This window comes from Psammomys obesus, unplaced genomic scaffold (assembly GCF_907164565.1).
Source record: "Psammomys obesus unplaced genomic scaffold, mPsaObe1.curated_primary_1811, whole genome shotgun sequence".
Lineage (NCBI taxonomy): Eukaryota > Metazoa > Chordata > Mammalia > Rodentia > Muridae > Psammomys > Psammomys obesus.
This window is the reverse complement of record NW_026596125.1, coordinates 13,694,430-13,718,591: the sequence shown is the minus strand read 5'-3', so window position 1 is coordinate 13,718,591 and position 24,162 is coordinate 13,694,430. Positions and strand designations below refer to the sequence as shown.

At 48.4% G+C, this 24,162-nt stretch overlaps 1 protein-coding gene across 1 annotated transcript; it reads right to left on the bottom strand.

The window, feature by feature from the left end:
- Positions 1–22,631: 22,631 nt before the first annotated feature.
- On the bottom strand, positions 22,632–24,101 carry Adra2a (adrenoceptor alpha 2A). The gene has a single exon (XM_055591755.1). The coding sequence runs from the start codon at positions 24,080–24,082 to the stop codon at positions 22,709–22,711; it is 1,374 nt and encodes a 457-aa protein (XP_055447730.1). The 5' UTR covers positions 24,083–24,101; the 3' UTR covers positions 22,632–22,708.
- Positions 24,102–24,162: the final 61 nt, after the last annotated feature.

The window sequence follows — 24,162 nt, the reverse complement described above, 5'->3', positions numbered from 1 at the left end:
AAACCCTCCAAACCCATGAGTCAACATAAATTGTTACACTTTTCCATACGTTGTTACATTCATATTACTTGCATTTGAAACATTACATCGTCATGTTTACATTCACATGGCATTGCTACCTTCACATTCATATTACATTGTTATGTTTATATTACACTGTTGCATTTATATTTATATTACGTTGTTACAGTTCTGTCTGGTGGTCAGTTACAACAACGCAAAGTCTAACACACTACTATCACCTCCAAGGCCAGTGAAATTACAGATACTACAACAATCATGGGTCCCCAGCCATGCCCAGTTCAAATTCCTGGAGCTCCCCTCCCCCAACTTTTCCTAATGCCAGACCCCACATGATCCCATTCTTAGAGCACAAACTATACAGGCCCCAAAATGGAAACAAACTATGCTTCTCCTGTGTGCACACTGACGCAAACTATGAAAATAAGGGACAGAGGGACCTCACCCTGTCTAGCTGATCCCACTGAGTTAAAGTGAGCATAGGATTCTCAGAGCAGAGACCAACAATGAACTGGCTGGAGGTGGCTTTTTTTTTTTTTCTAATAGGACTAAAAATCATGTGAGGCTTTTTTTTTTCATGAGACTGGAATAATGACTAACCTAATTGTCATCAGAGACCCACAGCCAAACATTAGGTGTTCATGGAATCCTGCTGAAGATGGGAGGAAGGAATGTAGGAGCCAGAGGAGTCAATGACACCACAAGAAACCCTACAGAATCAACAAACCTGGACTCATAGGGGCTCATTGAGACTGAACCAACAATCAGGAAGCCTGCATAGTCTAACCTAGGCCCTCTGTATATGAGTTATAGTTGTGTAGCTTGGTGGTTTTATGGGACTCCTAACAGAGGGAGCAGGGGCTGTTTCTAATGCTTTTGTTTGCTTTGGGGACACTTGTCCTCCTACTTGGTTTAGCCTTAATATGAGGGGAAGTGCCTAGTCTTACTGAAATTCAATATGCTTGTTTGGTTGATACCCCAGGGAGGCCTGCCCATTTCTGAAGGGAAACAGGAAGAATAGATGGGGAGGGAGGAGGTGAGGTGGGTGGAGGAGGTGGGGGCAGAAGGAGGGAGGGGAAACTGTAGTCAGGATATAATGTATGAGAAAATAAATTAATTAAAAGAGAGAGAGAGGTGAGAGTGATCCTCCAAAGCTACACATGATCCCTGGCATGTGCCTGTAGGTGGTACCAAGTGGTACTTAAGCCTCTGTGTTTTCCCAGGCAAAACGGTAAGGATGTCCAAAAGGAAGTAGCAGCTTTTGCTCTGGTGGGATCCCGCAGACCTGAGGCAGACTGAAGTATCTTACTCCTTGCTTCCTCCAAGAATGACCAGATCTCCCCTTTTCCCTTTTTTCTTCTGTTTTACCATCACTTCCACCCTGGGGGAAATGTGGAACAAGACCATTGGAGAGGCCAGTGTGGAGCAAGAAGAGAAACACAGGCTAGGCCAAAGTTCGTGGGTTTAAATTGCAGCTCCAACACACGGTGATGCCATAGCTCTGCCATGCCCCCCCCCGACAGTCTACACAGCACACTGGACTCCCAACAGGGGCAGATACAGGGAGCAGGGGTTAATGAGGTACAATGAGGTAAGGGGAGTGTAGTGGGGTGGAGGATGAGGTATAATTAGGAGGGCTGGAGAGGTGAAACAGGGCAGGGGTGTTAGCGAGGTGCAATGGCTACCCATACTGGTTCTCAGTGCAACAAAATCATTGCTCAGATTTGGGGCTTTCAGCACCTCAACCAGGACAGTTTGAGGCAAACAGACATGAGTTGGTCACCCTATTAGTCCTTATGGTGGTGCTGGAAATTCATCCTAACTGACTGCCTTTTTCTCCTTTCTCGCCTTCTACTCCACTATGTCTTTAACTCCCAGGAATTTGACATGGGGCAAAACTGAGGTAGCCCAGGCACGTACAGGACCTGGGCAGGGGAACCTGGAGTACTCCACTCTCCAAAAGGTCAGAATAATGGCATTTATGGCCTCCTGTGGCACTGTCGGATGCCCTACAGTGACTGCCCTGCAGAGATCTGAGGACCTCAGATCTGCAGTGGCCGCCACGCTCCAAGAGGTCAGAGCGGTGACGTGTTACAGACACTGGTGCAGTGATTCTCAACCTTCCTGATGCAGAGACCCTTTAATACAGTTCTTCCAGCTGTGGTGACCCCGACCCTACGATTGCCCTCACTGCCACTCCATAACTGTGATTTCACTACTGTTGTAAATAAAAAATGTAACTGTTAGGCGGCCCCTGTGAAAGGGTCATGACCCACAGGCTGAGAACCACAGCTCTAGTGACACAGACCCCATCCCTGTCCTGCAGGAGTTCAGCAGGCCAGTCAACCTGATGGTGGCCTGCTTGGAAAAGTGGACCAGAGTCTGGGAAACCTGAGGGGTCCCCAGGGACCTCTGCCCAGCTCTCTGGGGTGTGCCCTGACTTTCAGATTGCAGCAGGCTCTCTGCCATCCCATCAGAGACAGTCTGTGGTTTCAGTTACCAGTTTCCACTTGGGTCCTGGTCCGAGCTTGAGTGCCAGGCTATATTAGGTCATGAAAACCGGGCCTGTTGCTCTTTCTCATTAGCCGTGTCACATTGTGTTTTAAGGGGTGGTAGAAACAGAGACAATGTCAGAGGGCAGCTTTCCCTCCTGAGTGCCTACATGTTCCTCCATAAATACATCACATGTAGAAGTCCAAGAGCCTGTCAGTTCTGCCACAGTCTGGAAAGAGCTCTGAGACCAGGGATACATGACTAAATAAGCCTGAGGCCTATAAGACTCGCACCTTACCTGGTTTTCCATCCACTCCAAGCTTCCCTGACATCCATAATTGTAAAATTATGCTGAACACCTGCTTTCTTGTGGTTCAAGGTAGAATGACAAAGGTCTAACACTGATGAAAGGATCAAATCAACGTCCTTAGCATAGCCCTTCCTCTCTGTCCTACACCTGCACAGACCCACAGCATTTCAATATGCATGTCTTGTGTTCTTTCATTGCTATGGCAAGACATGGTATAGCCTCCTCATTAGACTTATCCACAGAAAGGGAGCAGCATGCTCATTTCCCTGATGAGTAAGCTGAGGTTGTCAATGCAGAGGTGAGGTCATCATACAGATAATGTGTGAGAGGAGGATGGACCCAGGAGCTTGGGTCAGGGTATGGACCCTCTTTTCTGAATGGTCTACAGTGATACCCAGTGACATTGGCTTCTTTTCCTTGGAGTATAGCCCCTGGAGGGGAGGAGTCCTGGAAGCTCCTCTATACTTAACTCCTGCTCCTAAGCTCCCAGGCTAAGGGCAAGGGCAGTAGAAAGAAAAGAAATGCTTAGGTGGCTTTCCACTTTGTCAGACTTCTCTTCCTGCTTAGTTTTTAACAATTTCTCTCTCTCTCTCTCTCTCTCTCTCTCTCTCTCTCTCTCTCTCTCACACACACACACACACACACACACAGACACCCACACACACATACAGAGAGAGAGAGGGGAGGGGAAGGAAGGAGGGAGGGAGAGAGAAGGAGACAGAGAGTGCAGAGGTACATCTGGTATCCATCATACAAGAGACCCCAGTTCCACTGTTCCCCAAGGCCATCTCTGGATTGAGCAAAGTAACAGAGCTGTTCATTTGATGAGCCAGGAGCTTCCTTCTTGGTCAATAATAGAGCATGATGGCAGTGTGCCCAGAACTATGGCTGAGGAGTGGCTCCCAGGGGTGGGTAGCAGTCAGGCTAAGGTGGAAGCTGCCGGCATGGAAACTCACGGAAACTCATGGAAATGTAGCTCTTTGGGAACAGGGCTGGATCATGAGAGTGCTGCTTCCACAGGATCCAATAAGTTTGCAGACAGTGGATGGGAGTCACGTGTCAAACCTAGATGCCCTTGATATCCACAAAGGAAGGACAATGTCAAGTCTTTTCACTGTGACTCCAAATCTCTCCCATTCTGCAGGTCAGAGCACAGACCGCTTACCAGGGACGGTACAGAAGACCCGGCTCAGAGGAAGGACCTCAGTGCAACAGGGCAGTTCTCCTTGCTCAGAGGGTCTTGTTATTTCTGCTTCCATGCCTGTAACTCAAGCTGTGAGGCCAAGATCATTCTATTTGAGGCTCTGAAGATCCATAAACACTCGTTAAACAAGATTGGGGCTTCAGAATCCTTTTCCTGGCCTCTTTTCCATTCTCTTGAACCTAATTTCTGACTTCAGACTCTTTCTTCCCTTAAACCCACTGGCTACCAAGTCCACCCATAAAGGCCCTATGGCAACAAGTCCATGCCAAACATCTATCCCAGGGCACCATACCAGACATCAGTTGGAAAGTGAGGAGGGTTCATAGAAAAAAGAGAAGGGAGAGATGGAGGTAAAGAAAAATCAAATATATGGTGAGAAGAGGATCATGAATCCATTCTCTAACATGCTGCGTTTGAGCAGCCCAGATAGCTTGTAAATGAAAATTAATGTGAACAAATTGTGCAAGCTGGTGACACCCCATGTACCTTTGGAAAACAAGGAGAAATTAGTCCCCAGGTGTCACCCTGCCTTAAATTGCAGAGCTTTAATATGGAACACAGTCTGCACCTCCAGGGGCTCAAACTCAGAGCCGCAAAGATTCTTTGCTTTTTCACAGAACCCAAACACCTATACAGATAACCTACAGGAATTATTGGCAGGAGAGGATGTGCAAGCCAGTCATTATTTCATGTTTTTGAAAGCTGATCTTCTCTAGGCATACAAAAAGAGACAGAACATACCTGCACATAGCTCGCAGCTCCAATGCTATCAGCACATCTGGTCTCACATTTATAACTTGACCAAAGAATACACCCAAAGAATACTGCAGCAACCTTGAACCCATTTCTGGATCTTATCATTAAATTAATCACTAGGAAGCCACAGCTCCTATTAAGCTATGGGCATTTAATTAATTTCATTCAGTTAATTAATTTAATCAATCATTTTCTAGTGATTGGAACTTTTAGGCCATTTTCAGAATTGGGGAACATCTGTGAGAACTGCTGTTCTGTCCTCTGCAGAAATACAGGAAGGGTAAGCTGTTTCTGGGGACTGAAGTCCAATGACTGAGGACCTCTGTCTCCTACACAACAGTTCCAGGAATTGGTGGTTGGCTGCAAGTTCCTCTTTAATTCTATTCAGTAACTGTATCGAATACTCACCCTGTGACTGCTAAAGGATAGCATGCTAGACTTGGACTGATTGTCTCCAGACATGTCCAAAGGCCTTAGTACGGAGAGCTGATCATAATAGAAAAGCCAATGGCACTTGAACAAACACCCGAGCCTCTCCAGAGTCATGCAGTTTTAGGGAGTATTAATGAAGTGGCTAGAACATACATGTTCTTTGTTCCAGAGCAGAAGCACACAGCGTTCCCTGAGTATTTTGGTGAGGGGTTAGCATTGCTAAATGTCAGTGAGAATGTTAACTTTGCATTGAGTTTTCCTAACAATTTTCTTAGAAACATTAACACACACACACACACACACACACACACACACACACACACACATACACACCACTGCTGTGAGTGTACACTCAGTCTTTTGAATTGTAGCTAATAGACCTTTCCATTGTGCCTGGCCACCTTGAAACAAACTATTAGCCAAGCAAGATCTTCTCTTGCAGTTGGCTGTACCAACTTCCTGGCATCCTAGCTGCTCTGGGCACTTTGGAAGCACACTGAGAACACCCCAGCGTCTGGGGACCATCGTATCCATGACTCCTACTTCAAAGACCTTGTTCTTGTCACAACTATTCACACATCCTCCACCCATCTTGGAAACTATCACTCAAAGACAGGCCTTGGTGAACTCTAGAGGACCCTAATTCTCATTCAGGGAGGGCCAGGGGCACTTCCTCTGTGGTTCATCAGAACACTTGTGATGGATGCAACCAGAAGCCAGAAACTGGTCCTTGTGTAAGACTCGGGACTGGTGGAGATAGCAGCTGTGCTGAAATTGGCGCAGATTACAGTGCCCCCTTTTCTGGCCATGGAACCAGTTGATTTGACTCACCGCTGAGTCAGCTGGATGTCATCTTCCCGTGAAACATTAGGCCCAAGAAAAGGCATTTTGAGAACGGCCTTTTTTATTTCTACCTATGACCTTTATTATGGACAGTGTAGATTGAGCACATGACATGAGGAGAAGAGAAGATCATGGCAGTGGCCACAAGAGCAATGGCAAGTCTTAGCAAGGCTGGCAGCATCAACTTGGAGAAAGTGTTAATGAGTTCCAGAAAGCAAGCAAGGACAGAGGTGGTTGGCAGCAGATCCAGCAGAGATAACCTATAGCAAACGTATAGAGAAGACAAACAGCTATGAAGAGCCAAAGGTGAGGAACTGGAGGCTGTGGTTGCTGGAAGAATTATAAAGGAGTTGGCATGCCCTGGGGGCAGAAGGCTATAATGCTAACACTGTTAGGAGCTGTCGTCTGATGCTGAAGTCCTAGGTGCCATAGCACTAGGTACATGGCTAGACCTGACTGTCACTACTATTAGTTGCTGCTAAGGACAGAATATTTCGCTAGCTTGGAAGTGCCAGGCCACTAGAAATCAAAACCGCCAACATGAGTACCTAGAGCCACGGTCTCTGACCTGTGGAGCCCAGGGCCATGGGCTTCTATCCCTTAGGTCCCAGAGCTGTAAGCCTCACAGACTCAGGGACACTCAGTGAAAGAGCCTCTTTACATCTGGTCACAGTGTCTGAGTAGAGCAAACGGACCCCAGATGATTGGTAACCATGGGGCCATATCTGCCGGAGCTTTCTTGGTTGCAAATGACAGGGGCCCCAGTGCAAATCAGCTAAAATAAAAGGAAGGAGAGTTATCATCTCACGGACCTTCTTAAATCTCAGGACAGGCCACACTTCATATACAGCCCCAGACTGAGGGCTCCACAGGCATCATGAAAATGTGAATTCCTTCCTCTGTCAGAGTTCTTCATCTCCAGGACTGGCTTCCAATGATGGCGAGGCACCGCCCAGACACTGGGTCTGCCCTCTCCTAACAATCCTGGACAGCCTTTGGCATTTAATTAGCTGAGTCACTGTGGTCAGGCTTGGAAACACACTGGCTGTCAGCCTGGACTTAGCTCCTCAGACCACCTTGAAGCCCATCCCAAACTTTCTGTCTGAGAGTGCTGATTTGTCGGCATCTGTGTTTGTCAGAACCTTCATCTTTTATCACTGTGTGAAGCACCTGAAAATTTGCCTGCAAAGTTCATGATTTCCTTGTTTTTAATTACTGAGTGGTTGTCTATTGTATAAATGCACCACAATTTCTGTATCCATTACTCAGTTGAGGGACGTCTGGGTTGTTTCCAGATTCTGGCTATTAGGAATAAAGCTGCTACAAACATGGGTGAGCAAATGTCCTTGTTGTGTACTTGAGCATCTTTTGACTATATGCCTAGGAGTGGTATAGCTGCATCTTGAGGTAGTACTATTCATAATTTTTCTAAGAAAGCACCAGATTGGTTTCCAACATGGTTATACAAGTTGACATTCCCACCAGCAGTGGAGGAGTGTTCCCCTTTCTCCACAGCCCCTCCAGTGTGTGTTGTCACTTGAGTTTTTGATCTTAGCCATTCTGATGGGTGTAAGGTGATCTGTACACCTAAAGAAGCTAAGCAATAAGAATGACCCTGGGTAAGATGCTCAATACTAATTCAGAAAGGCAAATGGGATGGACATCAGAAGCAGGAGAAGACAGGGAGCAGGACAGGAGCCTACCACAAAGGGCCTTTGAAAGACTCTACACAACAGGGTATTGAAGTAGATACTCATAGCCAAACATTGGGCAGAGTGCAGGGAATCTTATGAAAGAAGGGGGAGATAGAAAAATCTGGAGGGGACAGGAGCTTCACAAGAAGAGCAAGAGAACGTAAAAATCTGGACACAGGAGTCTTTTCTGAGACTGATACTCCAACCAAGAACCATGCATGGAGATAACCTAGAACCCCTGCACAGACGTAGCCCAAGGCAGCTCAGTGTCCAAGTGGGTATCCTAGTAAGGGGAACAGGGCCTGTCTCTGATTTGAACTCAGTAGCTGGCTCTTTGATCACCTCCCCCTGAGGGGGGAGCAGCCTTATCAGGCCACAGAGGAAGACAGTGTAGCCAGTCCTGATGTGACCTGATAGGCTAGGGTCAGATTGAAGGGAAGGAGGACCTCTCCTATCAGTGGACTGGGGGAGATTTATGAGAGGAGAAGAGGGAGGAAGGGTAAGATTGGGAGGGGATGAGGGAAGGGGCTACAGCTGAAATACAAAGTGAATAAAAATAAAAAATTAAATACATATCATATGCAAAAAATAAAAATAAAGGTTTAAAGGAAGAAAGGTTTGGTTTTGGACCACGGCTTCAGGTAGTTACATGGAGTCTGCTGACTCCATTGCTTTCAGGCTTGTAGCGGGGCATCATCTTGACAGTGAGGGTAAAGCAGACAAGCATTGCTCAGCTCATGACATCCAGGAAGCAAAGGGGAGTAGCAGAAAGGGGCCAGGTCAAGATATATCCTTCAAGAGCATACCCTAAGCAACTCACTTTCTCCCACAAAACCCTGTCTTCCACAATTCCACCTACCAATGCCGTGCTTAGATTTTTACTTTACCAGTGGATATTGGGACAGAATCCTCATGGTCTAGTCATCTCTGGAAAGACTGTCACAGCACACCCACAGGTGTATTTTCACTAATTTCCTAGTTGTCTCTCAATCCAGTTAAGTCAATGGTCAAGATGAACCATGACAGTCAAAGCATACTTGAGTAATGGGGATGATATAGAAGAAGAAATATACTTGGTAGACAAACCATAACTGTACTGTTCGCCATGGAGTTTAGAACAATGGATCAAGTTGTAGATAAGTCTCCATCGTATAACATGACCTTGATGAAACACAGATAGAAGCCAGCCATCTTACTATTTTTACCTGTCTCCTCTTCCCCAGGGTGGGCAATTTCTGAAGTACTTCAGAAAAGCTGTGGATGTGAAGAAAGGAAGACTGAGTGTCTGACCCCCTGAAGAACTTAAGACGCTTAGCCTGATGAAGAAGGTCACACGACTCCTGCTTCCTCCATTTGGTTCCCATGGTCTTCCCCAGCCATGGGAGCTGCTCAGACCTCACCTGTAAAGCAGGGAGCAGCCAAGTGAGTCATCTCATCTTCTACAGTAGGGCCCAGAAACTCGGTCAGTGGAGGAGTTCCCGAGATCTTCACCACTGTTGCTGGGACAGAGAGCAGGCGCCAGCGTAACTAAGCAGGTATCACCACCAAGAGTAACCAACACCCATAAGGCAATATCAAATGCCAAATCTAAAGCCTAGACAACTAAAGCATAAAAGAGAAAGTAATCTCAGAGGTACAGAGAGCACCATAACAGCCAGGAATGTGCTATGACAGTGTGAAGCAGGTGAGTTGTGAGAGGGTCAAGATGAACTCTAAAAACATGAAGCACAAGCCGTAACTGCCCATGTATGAGCAGGAGTAGTGGTGACGGGGTCTAGGCCTTGACAGACCCAAGGCGCAGGACGCAGAAGTGGCCATACTCGTGTGCTCAGAGCAGCACTGATGCGGATGCCCTTCGGCAGGCTGACAGTGCTAGTGCTGTGTGTGACAGGAGGCTGCCAGGAAGAGAAATAAGGGCCCTGAGCACATGCAACAGCCCATGCTCATGCCTGTCTGCAACATCCTACCAAGCGACCTACAGCCTTCGTGAATGGAAGCCAGGTTTTAGCTGTGGCAGAACAGCACTATAGTATCACACACACGCACACACACACGCACACACACACGCACACACATACACACACACACACACGCAGGCGCACACACACACAAGTCAACCACTCTATCCATAGGCTCTACTCTACACCCATGAATTCAACAACTATGGGTCAAAAAGTGAAAAATATCCAGAAAGTAAACCACATCTGTGCTAAACACACATGTGGCTGTTATTCCTAAAATAGAAATATAATAATATGATAACTCTTTGCATATCATTATTAAATGTTATAGGTAATACAGAGAAAAATTAAAGTCCATGGAAAGAGTATCCAGATTCTAAACCATTTTTAAAGGGAACTGAGCATGCTCAGAACTTGGTGTCCATGTAGGCTCTGGAATCGCTCCTCACAGACAGTGATTGTTTTACACACAAACACACACAAATGCAAATATGCACACACATTTCCCGTTATGTGTGCACGGTAGTGCAAAGGTTTCTCAAAGGGTGCCTGCATGACCTTCCACCCTGCTCATCTCAGGGCCTTCTAGGACTCTCCAGCCAGCAGGACTTTGCATACTATCTGCAGTCTTCGGCTGTTTTAGGTTCTTGAAAGTCAAAAGCCCTGTGGTCCTATTGGGTTCAATCTTTTTTGTTTGTCTTGTTTTGTGTGAAAAAGGTCTCACCTACATGGCCCAGGCTAGCCTGAAACTGCCAATGCTGTCACCTTTGTCTATCAAGTACTGGGATTAGAGAATGCGTTGTCATGCCTGGCTCTTAACCCTGTAAATGAATCGGCCTCAGAGGAATGTTAAGAAGCAGGGACTGCAGCCACCTGAAAACTGGTTTTCTGCAGTACAGCACTGCCTTACTCCTAGAAGACATTCTTTCTGTAACACACATCAGCTTCTGTGTGGGGTGTGGTGTGTGTGTGTGTGTGTGTGTGTGTGTGTGTGTGTGTGTTTCTGCTTACCTGCCTTTTGTATCACTTTTTGTACCACTTTTTTTCAGTTTTTTTGTATCACGCTTGATACCATGTACTCACATATGCCTCTGCTGTGGGTGTGGGGTGTGGGATCCTTGGAATATGGCCTAAGGGAGACCATTTGGAAGGTTTTCGTAGTTTTGCTAATATAAAGAGCATCATGGGGACTAAAAGGATGGGTTAATGCATTAAGTGCTTGCCACACAGGCATGAGGACCTGAGCTGGCATCCCTGGCACAGCACCCATACAAAATCCAGGCCCAGCAGCCTGCCCTGTAATCCCAGTACAGGGGAGATGGGATGAGACTCCCCAGGCTTCCGGCCACCAGCCTTATCAAACTGACAAGTTCAGGGTTCACTGCGAGGCTGTGACTCAAAAACTAGAGTGGGGATTAAGTAAGAAATTCATCTAACATTGACTTCCAGCCTCTGTGTGCTGACACACATACACATGCACCCGAACACATATACACACAAACACATGCACATACATACCAAAAAAGAGTATCACAGACACCTTTGAACAAACATCCCATTTTCTCTTAACACATCTTACTATATCTTTAGAAGCACGGCAATGAAAAAAATGATATAGGCAACATAACTGTTTACGCTCACTGCCACATTTCTCCCTGGGCCCGTTGCGTATGCTCTCAGCTGTGCGTGAACACATATTTTCAGGATGGTATTCAGAATATTGGCACTAGAAAGCAGATAGACCCCAGCTGTGGCCATCCTGTAGTGCCTCAACCCCCAAGCGCTGGATTTTATAATTCCTCATTTGCACTGTAACTTTATGACTTTCTTTCTTCCCTTTCTTCTTCCTTCCTTCCTTCCTTCTTTTTATTACTGCTCTAGGAAGCCTCACACTTGTTCTCTTACTTACTTCTTGCATTGCTAGAATACTGTTGTGTTGCCAAGATGAAAATGTACTCATTTCCCCACATGTCAGCCCTTAGCAAGGATACCGAACTCCCCTCATTATAATCCCATTGCAAATGTGCAGGATATGAAATTTTCTTGATTATGCTTTTTACCTCTTGTCTTTCCCCATTGTATTTATTTTCTTTTGGTGGCTTTGTTTTTAGCTGTGAATTTTTTTAATTTTCATAAATGTTTATGGTCATCTTCCCTCCTCACAGCACTAAATTCTTTAAAACACCAAAGCTCATCCTCTGTTCAGACTGGAAGCACTGTTAGGTGTCCTCTCTAACATAAAGAAAATTCCATTTTGGCCACAAAGTTGGTAGATGGTCATTGTAGAAAAATATGTAAATGCACGCAAAAAATTTAGGGATAGAAATTGCCTACAAATAGATTTTATAGTACGTTACAAACAGGTGTGGGGTTTTTTGTTTTTGTTTTTGTTTGTTTGTTTTACTATGCATCAGGTTTCTTTATACTTTGCAATTATTTAATGAGATTTTTTTTATGGTCTGGGTAATTTTACAATGGCCAGGAAGGTTAAAGTATTTCACATTGCCCCATGTACTTAAGCCTGTGGAGTCGGTGGTTGGGAGTAATAATTGCTACTTTCTTTCCTTTTGCTTTTTCCCCCCAGAGCATGGGAGATAGAACCTAGAGTTCCATGTGCATGAGGCAGACGCTCTGCCATTGAACTACACACCTTGCACTAACTTGCTAGTTTCTACTTGCAGAATAAAATCATATAATGCATACTCAGGAGCACTGCTAGTTTCTATATAAGATCAAATTTTTTTGTACAGGTGAGTTTTTATTTTGTTTATTTTTCTTAAAAATGGTTAGGGCAGGGGCTGGAAAAGCAGTTCAGAGGTTAAGGGCACTGACTACTCTTCCAAAAGTCCTGAGTTAAATTTCCAGCAAACACATGGTAGCTCACAACCATCTATAATGAGATCTGGTGCCCTCTTCTGATGTGCAGGTGTACACACTGGCAGAACGATGTATACATAATAAATAAATAAATCTTTTTAAAAATGGTTAGGGCATCCAGAAATATCTAAAGTCATGGACTAAAATCTCTGCCTTTTATTTACTAAGGTTTCAACATTTTCGTTTCAGAAAGCCAGGCTTGGTACTAGCTCCTGCACTGATATGCTTTCATTGTCTCTTAAACAAACTTGCTAACTGAATGCAGAAAATGTTAAGGCATGATCACAAGACAGCTAAAAGAATACACATCCTGCGACAACAATAACACCTTACCCAAAAACTCTCCCTGGCGATAATCATGAACAGTTTTGTTTGTGCAGGGTTTTCTCATCATTGTGTGGTCTCGGTGTGGTCGCCTTTGACCAGTTATAACCAGGATTTTTCTATTTGAAAAGTTGCGGGACTAGGGGAGGTGGCTCAAAGGATAAAGCACTTGCCACTGGAGGCTGAGGACCAAAGCTCAGCTACCAGATCCCACATAAATACCAGATAGAAATGGCTCCGCTCCGCAATCCCAGCACTGACGAGATGTGGAGAAGGAGCCCATACGCCACACTGGCTGGCAGTTTGGTGGAACCCACTGGGTTCTGAGTTCAGGGAGAGATGTTGATTCAATAAATAAAGAGCGTTTGGGGAAAGTACTGGACATTGCTCGCTGGCCTCCACGTGAACACACATGCAGCCACACACATGCAAACACATGTGTCTACATGCAATAAATGAGAAATGTCCCATAAATACTCCACAATCTGAAATTTTTCCAAGTGGATTTGTTTTTCTTTAAATATGTAAAAGGAGCCACTGTGTACATGCTGCAGAGTTGCTTCTCTATTTTTGGCAAGACTGTCCTGCTTCTAGCTCCTCTCCATCTAACACACTTTCACAATGTGTCACCTCAGCCGTTTGTGGACCCTCTCCTTCACTGACAATATGGGCAGCAGGTCTTTTCACCCTAGGAGGTTAAAATGGAAGCAAGTGCACAGTGAGCACTAACTCATAAAGAGACAGTCACTAAAGCTACCGGGCAAGAGCTTTCCAGCAGTCACTGCTGGCGGAGACACATCACTATGGACACACGTGCACACACAATTCTACAACAAGTAAAGAAGGCACAGAGCAGTTAAGAAACCTATGACAATGAACTCCCCTCACCTTCCCCTATGTTACATCCCTTCTTGGAGCTTACAGCTGGACAGGCTGGGCAGAGGGCCTGGGGCAGACACTAGGTACAGTGTGGCTCTGTAGGTTTTCCTCGCAAGCGCTGGGGAGCATGTGGGATGAATGCTGAAGGGTGCATGGGACTGAGGTAGAGATCTTAACAGAAGACTCATCGCCATCTCTGCCTTCCACAGAATCCCCTCTCCAGGCAGTTTTCTAGAAAGCAGAGGAAGAGTATATGTGATTCTACAGCCAAAGCAACAGCAGCCTCATGGGAACGGAAGTGAGACAGGAGGCAGTAAAGCCAGTGCAGGGCCACAGAGCAACAAAAGCACTAAGGTACTCCAGGAGCCCAGTTTGGGGGGTGCTTCATTCAAGCCCTAGCGACCATGGGTCTTGTGCAGGTCTTGAAGTTCAGCCAGTCCCCACCCTCTCCCTCTACTGGAGAGCACAAGGTCTTTCAGCAGGCAGGCTGCCAGAGAAAAAGCTCAAGAGATCAAATCCCTGTTGCAAATTCCCCTAAAGCAGTGGCTCTCAGAGCTAATGAGGGCCCCACACAAAGCCCATTCTGCCTAGAACAGCTTCCTAAGCAAATGGCCTCCTAGCTCCCAAACCAAGCTGGAAGAACTGAGCAGTACAAAGCAAAAGCAAACCAAAGAGCCCAATGCCACACACAGCCTAAGGAATTGCTTCAAAATATCAACGATTTCTTGTCCAAGTTACAACTGAGGAAACTGGGGCTATCTGTTCAAAGCAAGAGCCAAAGCTACACAGTAGGACCCAGATGTTTTTAATTTACTTTTTATTACAATTTATTCACTTTGTATCCCAGCTCTAGCCCCCTCACTTACCCCTCCCAATCCTGCTCCTCCTCCCTTTTCTCCTCCCATGCCCCTCTGCCCAGTCCACTGAAGGGGAGGTCCTCCTCCCCTTCCTTCTGATCCTAGTCTGTTAGGTCTCATCAGGACTGGCTGCATTGTCTTCCTCAGTGGCCTGGTAAGACTTCCCTCCCCTTCAGGGGGAGGTGATCAAAGAGCAAGCCACTGAGTTCATGACAGAGACAGTCCCTGTTTCCCTTACTAGGAGACCAACTTGGACACTGAGCTACCATGGGCTATATCTGTGCAGGGGTTCTAGGTTATCTCCATGCATGATCCTTGGTTGGAGTATCAGTCTCAGAAAAGACCCCTGTACCATTTTTTGGTTCTGTTGCTCCCTTTGTAGAGCTCCTGTCCCCTCCAGGGTCATTAATCTCTCTTTAGTCTCTCTCAACATCAACAGACTCAACTCTCCAATAAAAACACAGACACTAGGACTCAGATTTTAATTCAGGTCTTTCTGATTCTGAAAATTATCTTTTAAAATGGCTGCCTCAGGAATGCAAATGTGCTGCTTAGGTTTCGTTGTTAATCTAACACAGCCTAGCATCACCTGGGAGACTCCAGTGAGAAATTATCTAGATCAGACTGGTCCCTGAGTATCTCTGTAGACTATCTTGATGGTTACCTGATCCAGCCCTTTGTGGGCGTCACGGTTCCCTAGGCAGGGGGTGCTGAACTATTTAAAAAGGAAAAGCTAGCTGAGTAAGCAAACAGCAAGGATATGTTTATTTCTGACTACTCTTGACTGTGGGTTATGTCCCTAACTGCCTTGAGTTCCTGCCATGACTTCCCCCAGTGATGAACTATAATCTGGAATTGAAGTACAAATAAACTCTTCCCTCCCACAGGTTGATTTTTGTCATGATTTGTGTCACAGCAAAAGAAGGGAAGCTAGAACAGCACTCCCTCTCCAGGAACCTCTCTGTAGACTCTTCACACAGAGTCATACACCCAGGGAGGTCTCAGGAGAGAAAGGGTTAGGTGCAGGCAGGGGGGCAAGGACTGGAAGCTGCAGGGAAAGACCTGACCTAGAGCAGTGAGTTGGCAGAAGGTGGAGTGTGTCGCGAGTTCCCTAAAGTCTCTGGAAACAAATTCCTATTCGTGAGGAATCTAGACAAGCTGGCACTGGAGTAAACAGGATGAGCCCCAGACATGTGGTTTACCGGATCCTCTGATCCTAAGAGGAACCCTGGGCGTTGACACCCTGCGAATGCACGGCCACGCAGGGTGTGCTCCAAGGCGCTCCTCTGAATCTGCCACCTACCCCCCACGGACACCACCCCATTCCACCTTACCCCACCCTACCCCTGCCTGAGGGTAGACAAGGCTGCTAAGGTTAAGAAACCTGAAGACAGAAGGGGAAACCAGCTCCATGGCCAGTTACTTCACCACATCACCAAGACAGCTGGTAATTCTCCAAAGGGATGTTTGCTAATGCCACAAACAGGAGGAGACCAGGAACTGCCCTGAGAGTGGCTGTTCACAGAGGTGGGAACCGGGGTACACACAGGGACAGCTCTGGGTCTGCACACAGATTGGCACTGCCTGCTGGGTGACCTCTGCAGGAGGAGGGCCCTGGCTTCCCTCAGTGTTATCAAGTGGCCCTCTAGTGAAGCCTTTAGCATCTCTAGTTTGGAGAATGACACACATTCCTCATCAGTTTCTACCCAGTGGCCACAGCGATCATTTCAAACAAATTTGATCATTGTCCTCTCTCATCTAAAAAGATCCCAATACCTCCCATCGCCTCTGGATAAAAATCTTTCACCATCAGCTGCATGGTCTGGCCTGTGCCCCTCTCCAGTTCACTCTCAACAGCATACCATCCTCCCAAGGGAAACTTCATTCGGTTGCTCAAACATGTGGCTTCCTTTGCCATCAGGCCCCCTCCTCATCTCCTTGTCCGACTCACTAGCTGTATACTTCTCCATACATCCTTCTTCTCTATGCCTTAGCCCAGCTCAGGTTCTCCCACAGGGAACCTGTGTCTCTCATCTGTCATAGCCCTGGTGCCATTTATATCAGTCTCCTTCATAAAAGCAATAGTTCTGATCTCCTCTGTCCCCAACTCTACCAGTTTAATCACTGCATAAAAATATACCTATTAAATAAAAGAAGGAATGAAAAGGTGAATCTATTCTTTATCCATTTTGGCATCCGCATGCCTCCATTAGGACCAAAGTATTTTTTAAGTTCTTAAAGTGTGTCCAGAGAATGTACTAAGACAACAGGAGAGGGCTTAGAGATGATGAGTGAGCAACAGTTTCCCATGGATCCAGAAATATGTGATAACTTTCGCTTGGTCCAGTTTCTACTTCTCTGCAACCAGCTCTCAGTCATAATGGCTTTTCTACTCCACAGTTGCTCCTTGGTCCCTCGGGCTGAGACACAGAAAAAGTTGTCAAAGCCCGGAAAACCATGGCTAAGATTCTCGAGGTTTCCCCAGATGGCAGAGACAAACAGCAAGAGGACGGTGTGTGGGAATGGGTTTGTGCACACCTATCTGTCAGTGCATCTATGCATACACACGATAAGCCATGCTCAGAACAATTTGGATACAGACTCTCACATCCACAACAGAGAAAGACAGCTCTGTGTTTTGTTTGGTTGCTGTTGTTTGTTTGTTTTTTCTTTCTACAGCTAGCTGCCCAATGAGCTATGCAATTGGTCCATGGACAAACTGCAGGAGTTAGGCAGATGGTCTCACTCTAGCTCATCTCCCAAAGTGCCATCACACTGCCTTGTCCTGGCTTCAGGTCTGATATTAAATATTCTGACTTGCCTCTGCCATGGACCAGCTGTGCTGGGGCCAGCAAGGTTGATCCTGGGAGCTTTCTGTACTCTCTGTGTCTGCAGTGAGGGTTGCTACCTGGAAATCCAGGTACATGTGTAAGAGAGGCAGGAGTGAAGATTCTCTGCTTCTCTTCCTGCCCAAGGCAGCCTGGCAATGGCTGAAATGGCCTGTCCTTGGTGGCGTCTGCGAAGACCAGCCCTGCAGCCTGAGCTGTAGTAGTTTGATCAGCATCAGCCTTGCCCATTCCCTTGGGCCTAAGGTGCTAAAAGCTCTACACAGTGTTCCTTAGAGGTGTTTCCCAACCATGACTGCACCTGTGAACAACCCTCAATCTCCTTTCATTTACCCTTTCTCAGTGTGCCATCTTTTTTGCTCAGATCCAGATTGCAAAGATGTCCTACATTTCTAGTTTTGACCAAGCTGGAAAGAGCACTTGGCCACCAGCCTGGCCCCCTCCTTCCCTAGAATTCCATGCAGTTGGACAACTCTTCACTTCCACAGAAAGCAGAAAAGGCATGGATGCTGAAAAAAAAAATGGCACTGAGAACTAGTGTTGACCTAGCCAAGGTGCCCATATCCATCATTGCTGCTCTAGTTCAGTACTGTTACCCTGGTCAAGGGCAACACTCTGGCCCAGGGAGTGTGCTCTAAGCTTGAGGGGGCGGGGCTCTTTGCAGCTAGAGTCTGTGAGCCTACTTCATGCTGCCCTTGATCTTCCTTTGCAGCTTCCTCTTCTGACACACATATCCACCTTTTCATGTACGTGTGCATGAGTGTGCATACACCCAGGTATTCCCATGAAAGCACACACACATGCATGTACACACGTGGGGGAGGGGGGCCACATCTGCAAACCACAACACAATTGTGACCCTTATTGAGTTCAATGCTCCTGAAAATGCCTGTCCTCAAGAAGAACAGGACCTGTTCCTACACCTGCCTCATCGGCCAGAGACAGGGGAGGACAGACTTAGCATTTTATATCATTGTTAATGCATCAGCAGAAAAGCCCCAAGTGATCCCTGAGCCAAGTGTCCCAGCAAACATGACTCACTATAGCTTGTGAAACACAGCACGCTATGTCACTAAAAGGACCTGTCAAAATTACATTCTGTGGACTGATACGGCCTGTGTATTTAAGAATATACACATGCTCTGCATACACACCACAACAATGGAAGAAAAAGAGGCCATGAATTTGAAAGGAAAAATCAAGAAGAGCAAAGAGGTGGTAAGTGTGGAGGGAGGTGGAAGGGTTTGGAGGGAGGAAAGGGAAGAGGGAAATGATGTCATTATAATTTTAAAAAATGTTTAAAGTCACTATATAAATGATAAACAGATGACTACATAGAAGACAAGTAGTCACAGGCTGATGATAGATCTAAAGCTGATGGCTTTATGTGAGATGTTTGATAGATAATGGATGGATACATAGATACACGGATAGACTAGAGATAGAGTTAATTAGCCCCACAGAATACTTGTCTAAATAATCAACGAGCTTGCTTTACAAATCCCTCAAAGAGATGGGCTCAAGGTCACATATCTAGTTGATGGCAAAACTAAGACCAGAAACCTGGCCTTCTTCATCTACTTTCTGTCTAATAGGCCCTGTTCCCCTTCCTGTATCGAACTCTAACCCCCAGGGTTTTATCGATTGAAGGGATCGATGTTTTATGTCCAAACTGAACTCTGATGTTTGTGACTCTGTGCGGTCATGTGGCCTGGCTCCCAGCCTTTGCTGAGGGTGGGCTTTTTGCATCCCAGACTCTCAGGCCCACTTGAAGATTGTCAGAGCCCAGGGTGGGTACTGAGAGCAAGCTGGCACTGAGCCCTAACTCTGGAATGAACAGGGTCCTGGTGTAGGATAAGAAGGGCGATTCTTTTAACATATTCTGAGTAAAGCCAGGAGCTGGCCTTGCCACCCCCAAGAACAGGCTGTTGAAACCAAAGCCAAGGCCTTAGCTGATTCTGGGGGTGCTGGAGCTAATGCCAATCGCCACGCCCTGCCCTCTGCCAAGTGTCAGTGGCTGCACCGGCACCTCCTTTCTGACCGTATCCCTCCTCTGTGCCGTTACACTGAAGCTCATGGAAAGTAGTGAAAACTGCCAGCTCCCACAGGACGAAAGGACGACTTAACACGGTGCATGCAGGAAAGGAGAACTGTCACGCAGTGCCCAGCATGGCACTAGGCTCTTTACCATGAACAGCAAGCCTCACTGTGAACTCAGAAATGCAGTAAGTGAGCTTGGGCTCCAGCCCTCAAGTCCTCATTTTCTAGGCTGAACCCATTTCTAAGGCTTTTCTGCTAATGTATGGGAGATGCCGAGATCCCAGACCATCCTCATACACACACTGCCTTCACTTTTCCTTCTAGGCAGCAACTGGCCCCTGAGGATACAGGCAAGGCAAATGCTTCCTCAGCAAGCAGGGCAGAATAAAGCCAACAGTGAGCTATGTGTCTATCTGTCTCCATGCCTGGTCACACCGCTCTGGTCCTGGAGGCCTGCCAAGCTGGCCTATTGTCTAGCACTGTTTGCCTTTGGGTGCCCTAGAACAGAGGGATTGGAGCCTGGGCGAGGTAGAGTGGGAGCAGGCCTCAGCCTCAGCCAGGGAGCCAGTCTTAGCAGGCCTTGAGGGTGATTTGTGAAGCCCCTGAACAAGGGTGACTAGAGTCAAGCACCTGCCTTCTCTCCAGTCTGCTTGGAGAGCCCAAACGACCACGGGACCTCCTCTCCCAGGTTCCTCCTCTCCCAGGTTCCTCAGCCCTGGGTCTCCCCCAGAGCCAGCCACCTTCGGTCCCAGCACACACCTCTTCACCGTACCAACGTCCAGAAGGCACTTGGCATCCACTGCTGGAGCGTGCAGGGCAGGTCTGCACACAGCCCACATGTGCTTCCAAAGTCTGTTCCCCCATCAAAACCACATCACGCCTTCGTCTTTGTCCCTCAAACCCAGCTCCTCACTGAGACCTCGCCACCCAGCCACAGCAGGAGACCTTCCACACAGCCTTTATAGGGCCCAGCAGCTTCCTAACTCAGGGCTGCCTGAGGCCAAGGCTTCATTACCTACATCTGTGGGACCCTAAGCAAGCTAATTCCGCCGGCCCACACTCTCAGCTGTGGTAGGAACTGGGCTCATCATATCTCCAAGACCTTTCTGGCATTAAAGTGCTGTAACAACTGTTGTGAGGGTCTTGAACCCTCTGAAGCAAAGGAGTAGATATTGATGGGAGACAGAGAACAAGAGAGCATGCCTCTGCTAGAGAGAATTCAACCACCAACTAACATATTCAGGTGCCTCTGCCAGGCTGTGGAGTGTTTACTGTGGAGTGTCTGTTAGCACCTTCACGGTATGCTGCCCATCTGAAGCGTAGTCAGGCTCTCGTACACACATGTCACACTTCGGGACAGATCTACACTCTAAGGAGTACAGCTATTTGGGACATGGAGACACTTTGGGGTACATACAACCGCACACTGGGTGCCCTCCCCTGGGTGTGCGGTGCACTAACGTTCAGAGGAGTATTCACACCCCTGTGGGAACCCCGGGGTCAGGGCGCAGACGTTTCACCCGGATGGAACAGAATAAGGTGAATGTACACACCTGCTAACTGAGTCAGCCAGTTGCCCTCTGCACTCTTCCTCTACCTGTAAAATGGAAATAACAACAGGGTTTAACTCCTAGCATTCCTGAAAAGACTCGAGAAGGCGGTGTCTCCGATAGGCACACACTGGCTAGCTGGCAGCAACACACAGTTGTTTGTATCTGCTCAGGGGTTCACACACTGTGTGTTACCAGATAACCCCATCGCTCAAACAAGGTGTGTTACCAGATAATCCCATCGCTCAAACAAAGTGTGTTACCAGATAACCCCATCGCTCAAAGACTCGAAAACTCAATCCAGACAGGAGGACCACTTAATCCATGTTTATTTCACATTTGATCTGTAAACTTTATTTGTCTTGAGCAACAAGTGCCGACATTTAGTTTTTCTTTTTGAAATCAGCACAGGCCTCCCACTGTCCACCTAGAATAAGTAGAAACTGGGTTGTAAACACGAAGTCTCTGCCCACTCCCTGACTTTGGCAATTCATTAGTGACATGATCTCAGCCAGAAAAGCGGGGGGAAGGTAACACTTTGATACCTAAGAGCTCTTGGCACTGTACAGTGAGGCCCATTTGTCTTCTCTCACTGTTTACCTTGGCAAATCGTATCAGGTTTGTTTCTTCCACATAATTTCCACTCCTGTGTGTCTAAAAACAGCAGCTAGATGATTCTGCCTTAGTCAGCACTTTCTGGGGAGGGCCGCACACATACAAGATACAAACAGACACACTCTTCTTCAAGCCTTGGCCCCAAAGGAGGGAAGAACGGCAAAGTCTGTTTGAAAGTGAGTTACTGGGGCAAATGGTGCCTCAGAGAATAATGGCTTTATACACAGGGCTGATGCAAGGCGGAAGGTTCATTTCCTTCTGTCTTGGTCCATCGCTGTAATATTTACATAGGAAAAGGCAATTATGCTGTTAGGCACGGGGGAAAAATGAACAGAATCCATTCCATGTCAGGAAATCTCAAAGCAGGTCCGTGTCCAAGAGACAGTCACCAGTTACTGGTGAAAAGCACTGAGAGCAACAGAATGACACTAGAAAAGGGCTTGCATTGCAAAGAGTTTGGTCTGGACCGGATCAGCCACCTTCTGTGTCTGACTGGAGGGTGTCTGCACAGCCATGATTCCAACATTGCGTCAAGGCCAACGCGGAGGAACCCAAAGTACGCTATAAAAAATAATGTATATTTACAGCGGGGCTGGGGAGGGCAGGCAGGGCTGCCCTGGAGGGGTTTTTTTAAAGGTGGGAGGGTGGTAATTAGCCATGGCTAGGAAATCTTGGTCATTAACCCTTTGGCAGCCAGGCCCTCTCTAGTAGAGCGCTTGCTTGGAAGAGCTTGGGAGAGTCAGACTAGGGGAGAGGGTGACAATAGCATCAGAAACAATACTGATCAGTGGGAGCCCCAGGAAAACGGCCGAGGTCGGAACAACCATGACAACTGCCAAAAGGCGTGTGTGTGTCCCTCTCAGCCAGAACTTCCCTCCGAGCTAGATAAAACGTGGAGCAGAAGGCTCCGGGGTTTCGGAGTGCTGGGGCTGCAAGCGCAGACGCGCCCCCTCAAAGCCCGGCGCCTGCATCGTGCCAGTGTCCGTGAGCAGGGCAGGGCCCGCGCTCACACGATGCGCTTTCTGTCCCCGCGGCAGAGGATCTTCTTGAAGGCGCGGCGGAAGTCGTGGTTGAAGATGGTGTAGATAACCGGGTTCAGGGAGCTGTTGCAGTAGCCGAACCAGAAGAAGAAGTTGAAGAGCTGGTAGGGCACGGGGCAGCCGACCGCTATGAGCGTGTAGGTGAAGAAGAACGGGAACCAGCACACCACAAACACGCCGATGACCACGGCCAGCACGAACGTGAAGCGCTTCTCGCGGTTCTGCCGCCCGCGCCAGCGCGACGCTTTGGCGGCGCCGCCGCGCTCCTCTCCCGGCCCCGGCCCCGGCCCCGCGGGCCCGCGCCGCGCCAGGCTGTCCCCCGGCTTCACCTGGCTCGGCCGGGGCTTGCCCTTGGCCCGGGGCCCGCGCTCGGGTCGACGGGGCCCCGGCGGGCGCTCGGCGTGCTCGGACGACGAGCTCTCCTCCAGGTCCAGCGCATCCCGGTCGCGGGGCCCCGCGGGCGCGGGCTCCCCCGGGGCGCCGTTGAGCTGGGCGGGCAGCGGCTCGGCCTCGGCGCCCGCGCCGCGCTCCGGGCCCAGGCCGTTGGGTCTGCGCTCGGCCTCCCCCGGCGGCGCCGAGCAGGCGTCCGGGCCCCGGCGGCTGGGCGGCACGCGGGTGCGCCGCTTGGCGATCTGGTAGATGCGCACGTAGACCAGGATCATGATGAGGCAAGGCGCGAAGAAGGAGCCGATGGACGACGAGATGACGTACCACTTCTGGTCGTTGATCTTGCAGCTCGGCTCGGCCGGCTGCGGCCCGCCGCCCGCGCCCTTCTTCTCTATGGAGATGAGCGGCGGGAAGGAGATGACGGCCGAGATGACCCACACGGTGACAATGATGGCCTTGATGCGGCGCGGCGTGCGCTTCAGGTTGTACTCGATGGCCTGCGTGATGGACCAGTAGCGGTCCAGGCTGATGGCGCACAGGTGCACGATGGACGACGTGCAGAAGAGCACGTCGAGAGCCAGGTAGATCTCGCACCACACCTTCCCGAAGTACCAATAACCCATCACCTCGTTGGCCAAAGAGAAAGGAATGACCAGCGTGGCCACCAGGATGTCCGCTGAGGCCAGGGACACCAGGAAGAGGTTCTGGGGCGCCTTGAGCGCGCGGCTGGTGAACACGGCGATGATAACCAGCACGTTGCCGAACACCGTGAACAGCATCAGCAGGCCAGCCAGGCACACCAGCGTCAGCGTCACCTGCAGGGAGTAAGGGGTGGCCCGGGCGCCGCCCCCGGGCGCCTCGCTCCCGTTCCAGCTGCCGTTGCCCGCGTCCGGCTGCAGGGAGCCCATGGGCGCGAAGCTGCCCTCGGCCAGCGGCTGCTCCTGGCGGAACATGAACGCGGCGCGCTGCTCCCGGGCCTGCTGCCAGCCGCCTTCCGGCCCCGCGGCCGTGGGTCCTCCTCTTCCTCCGGCGC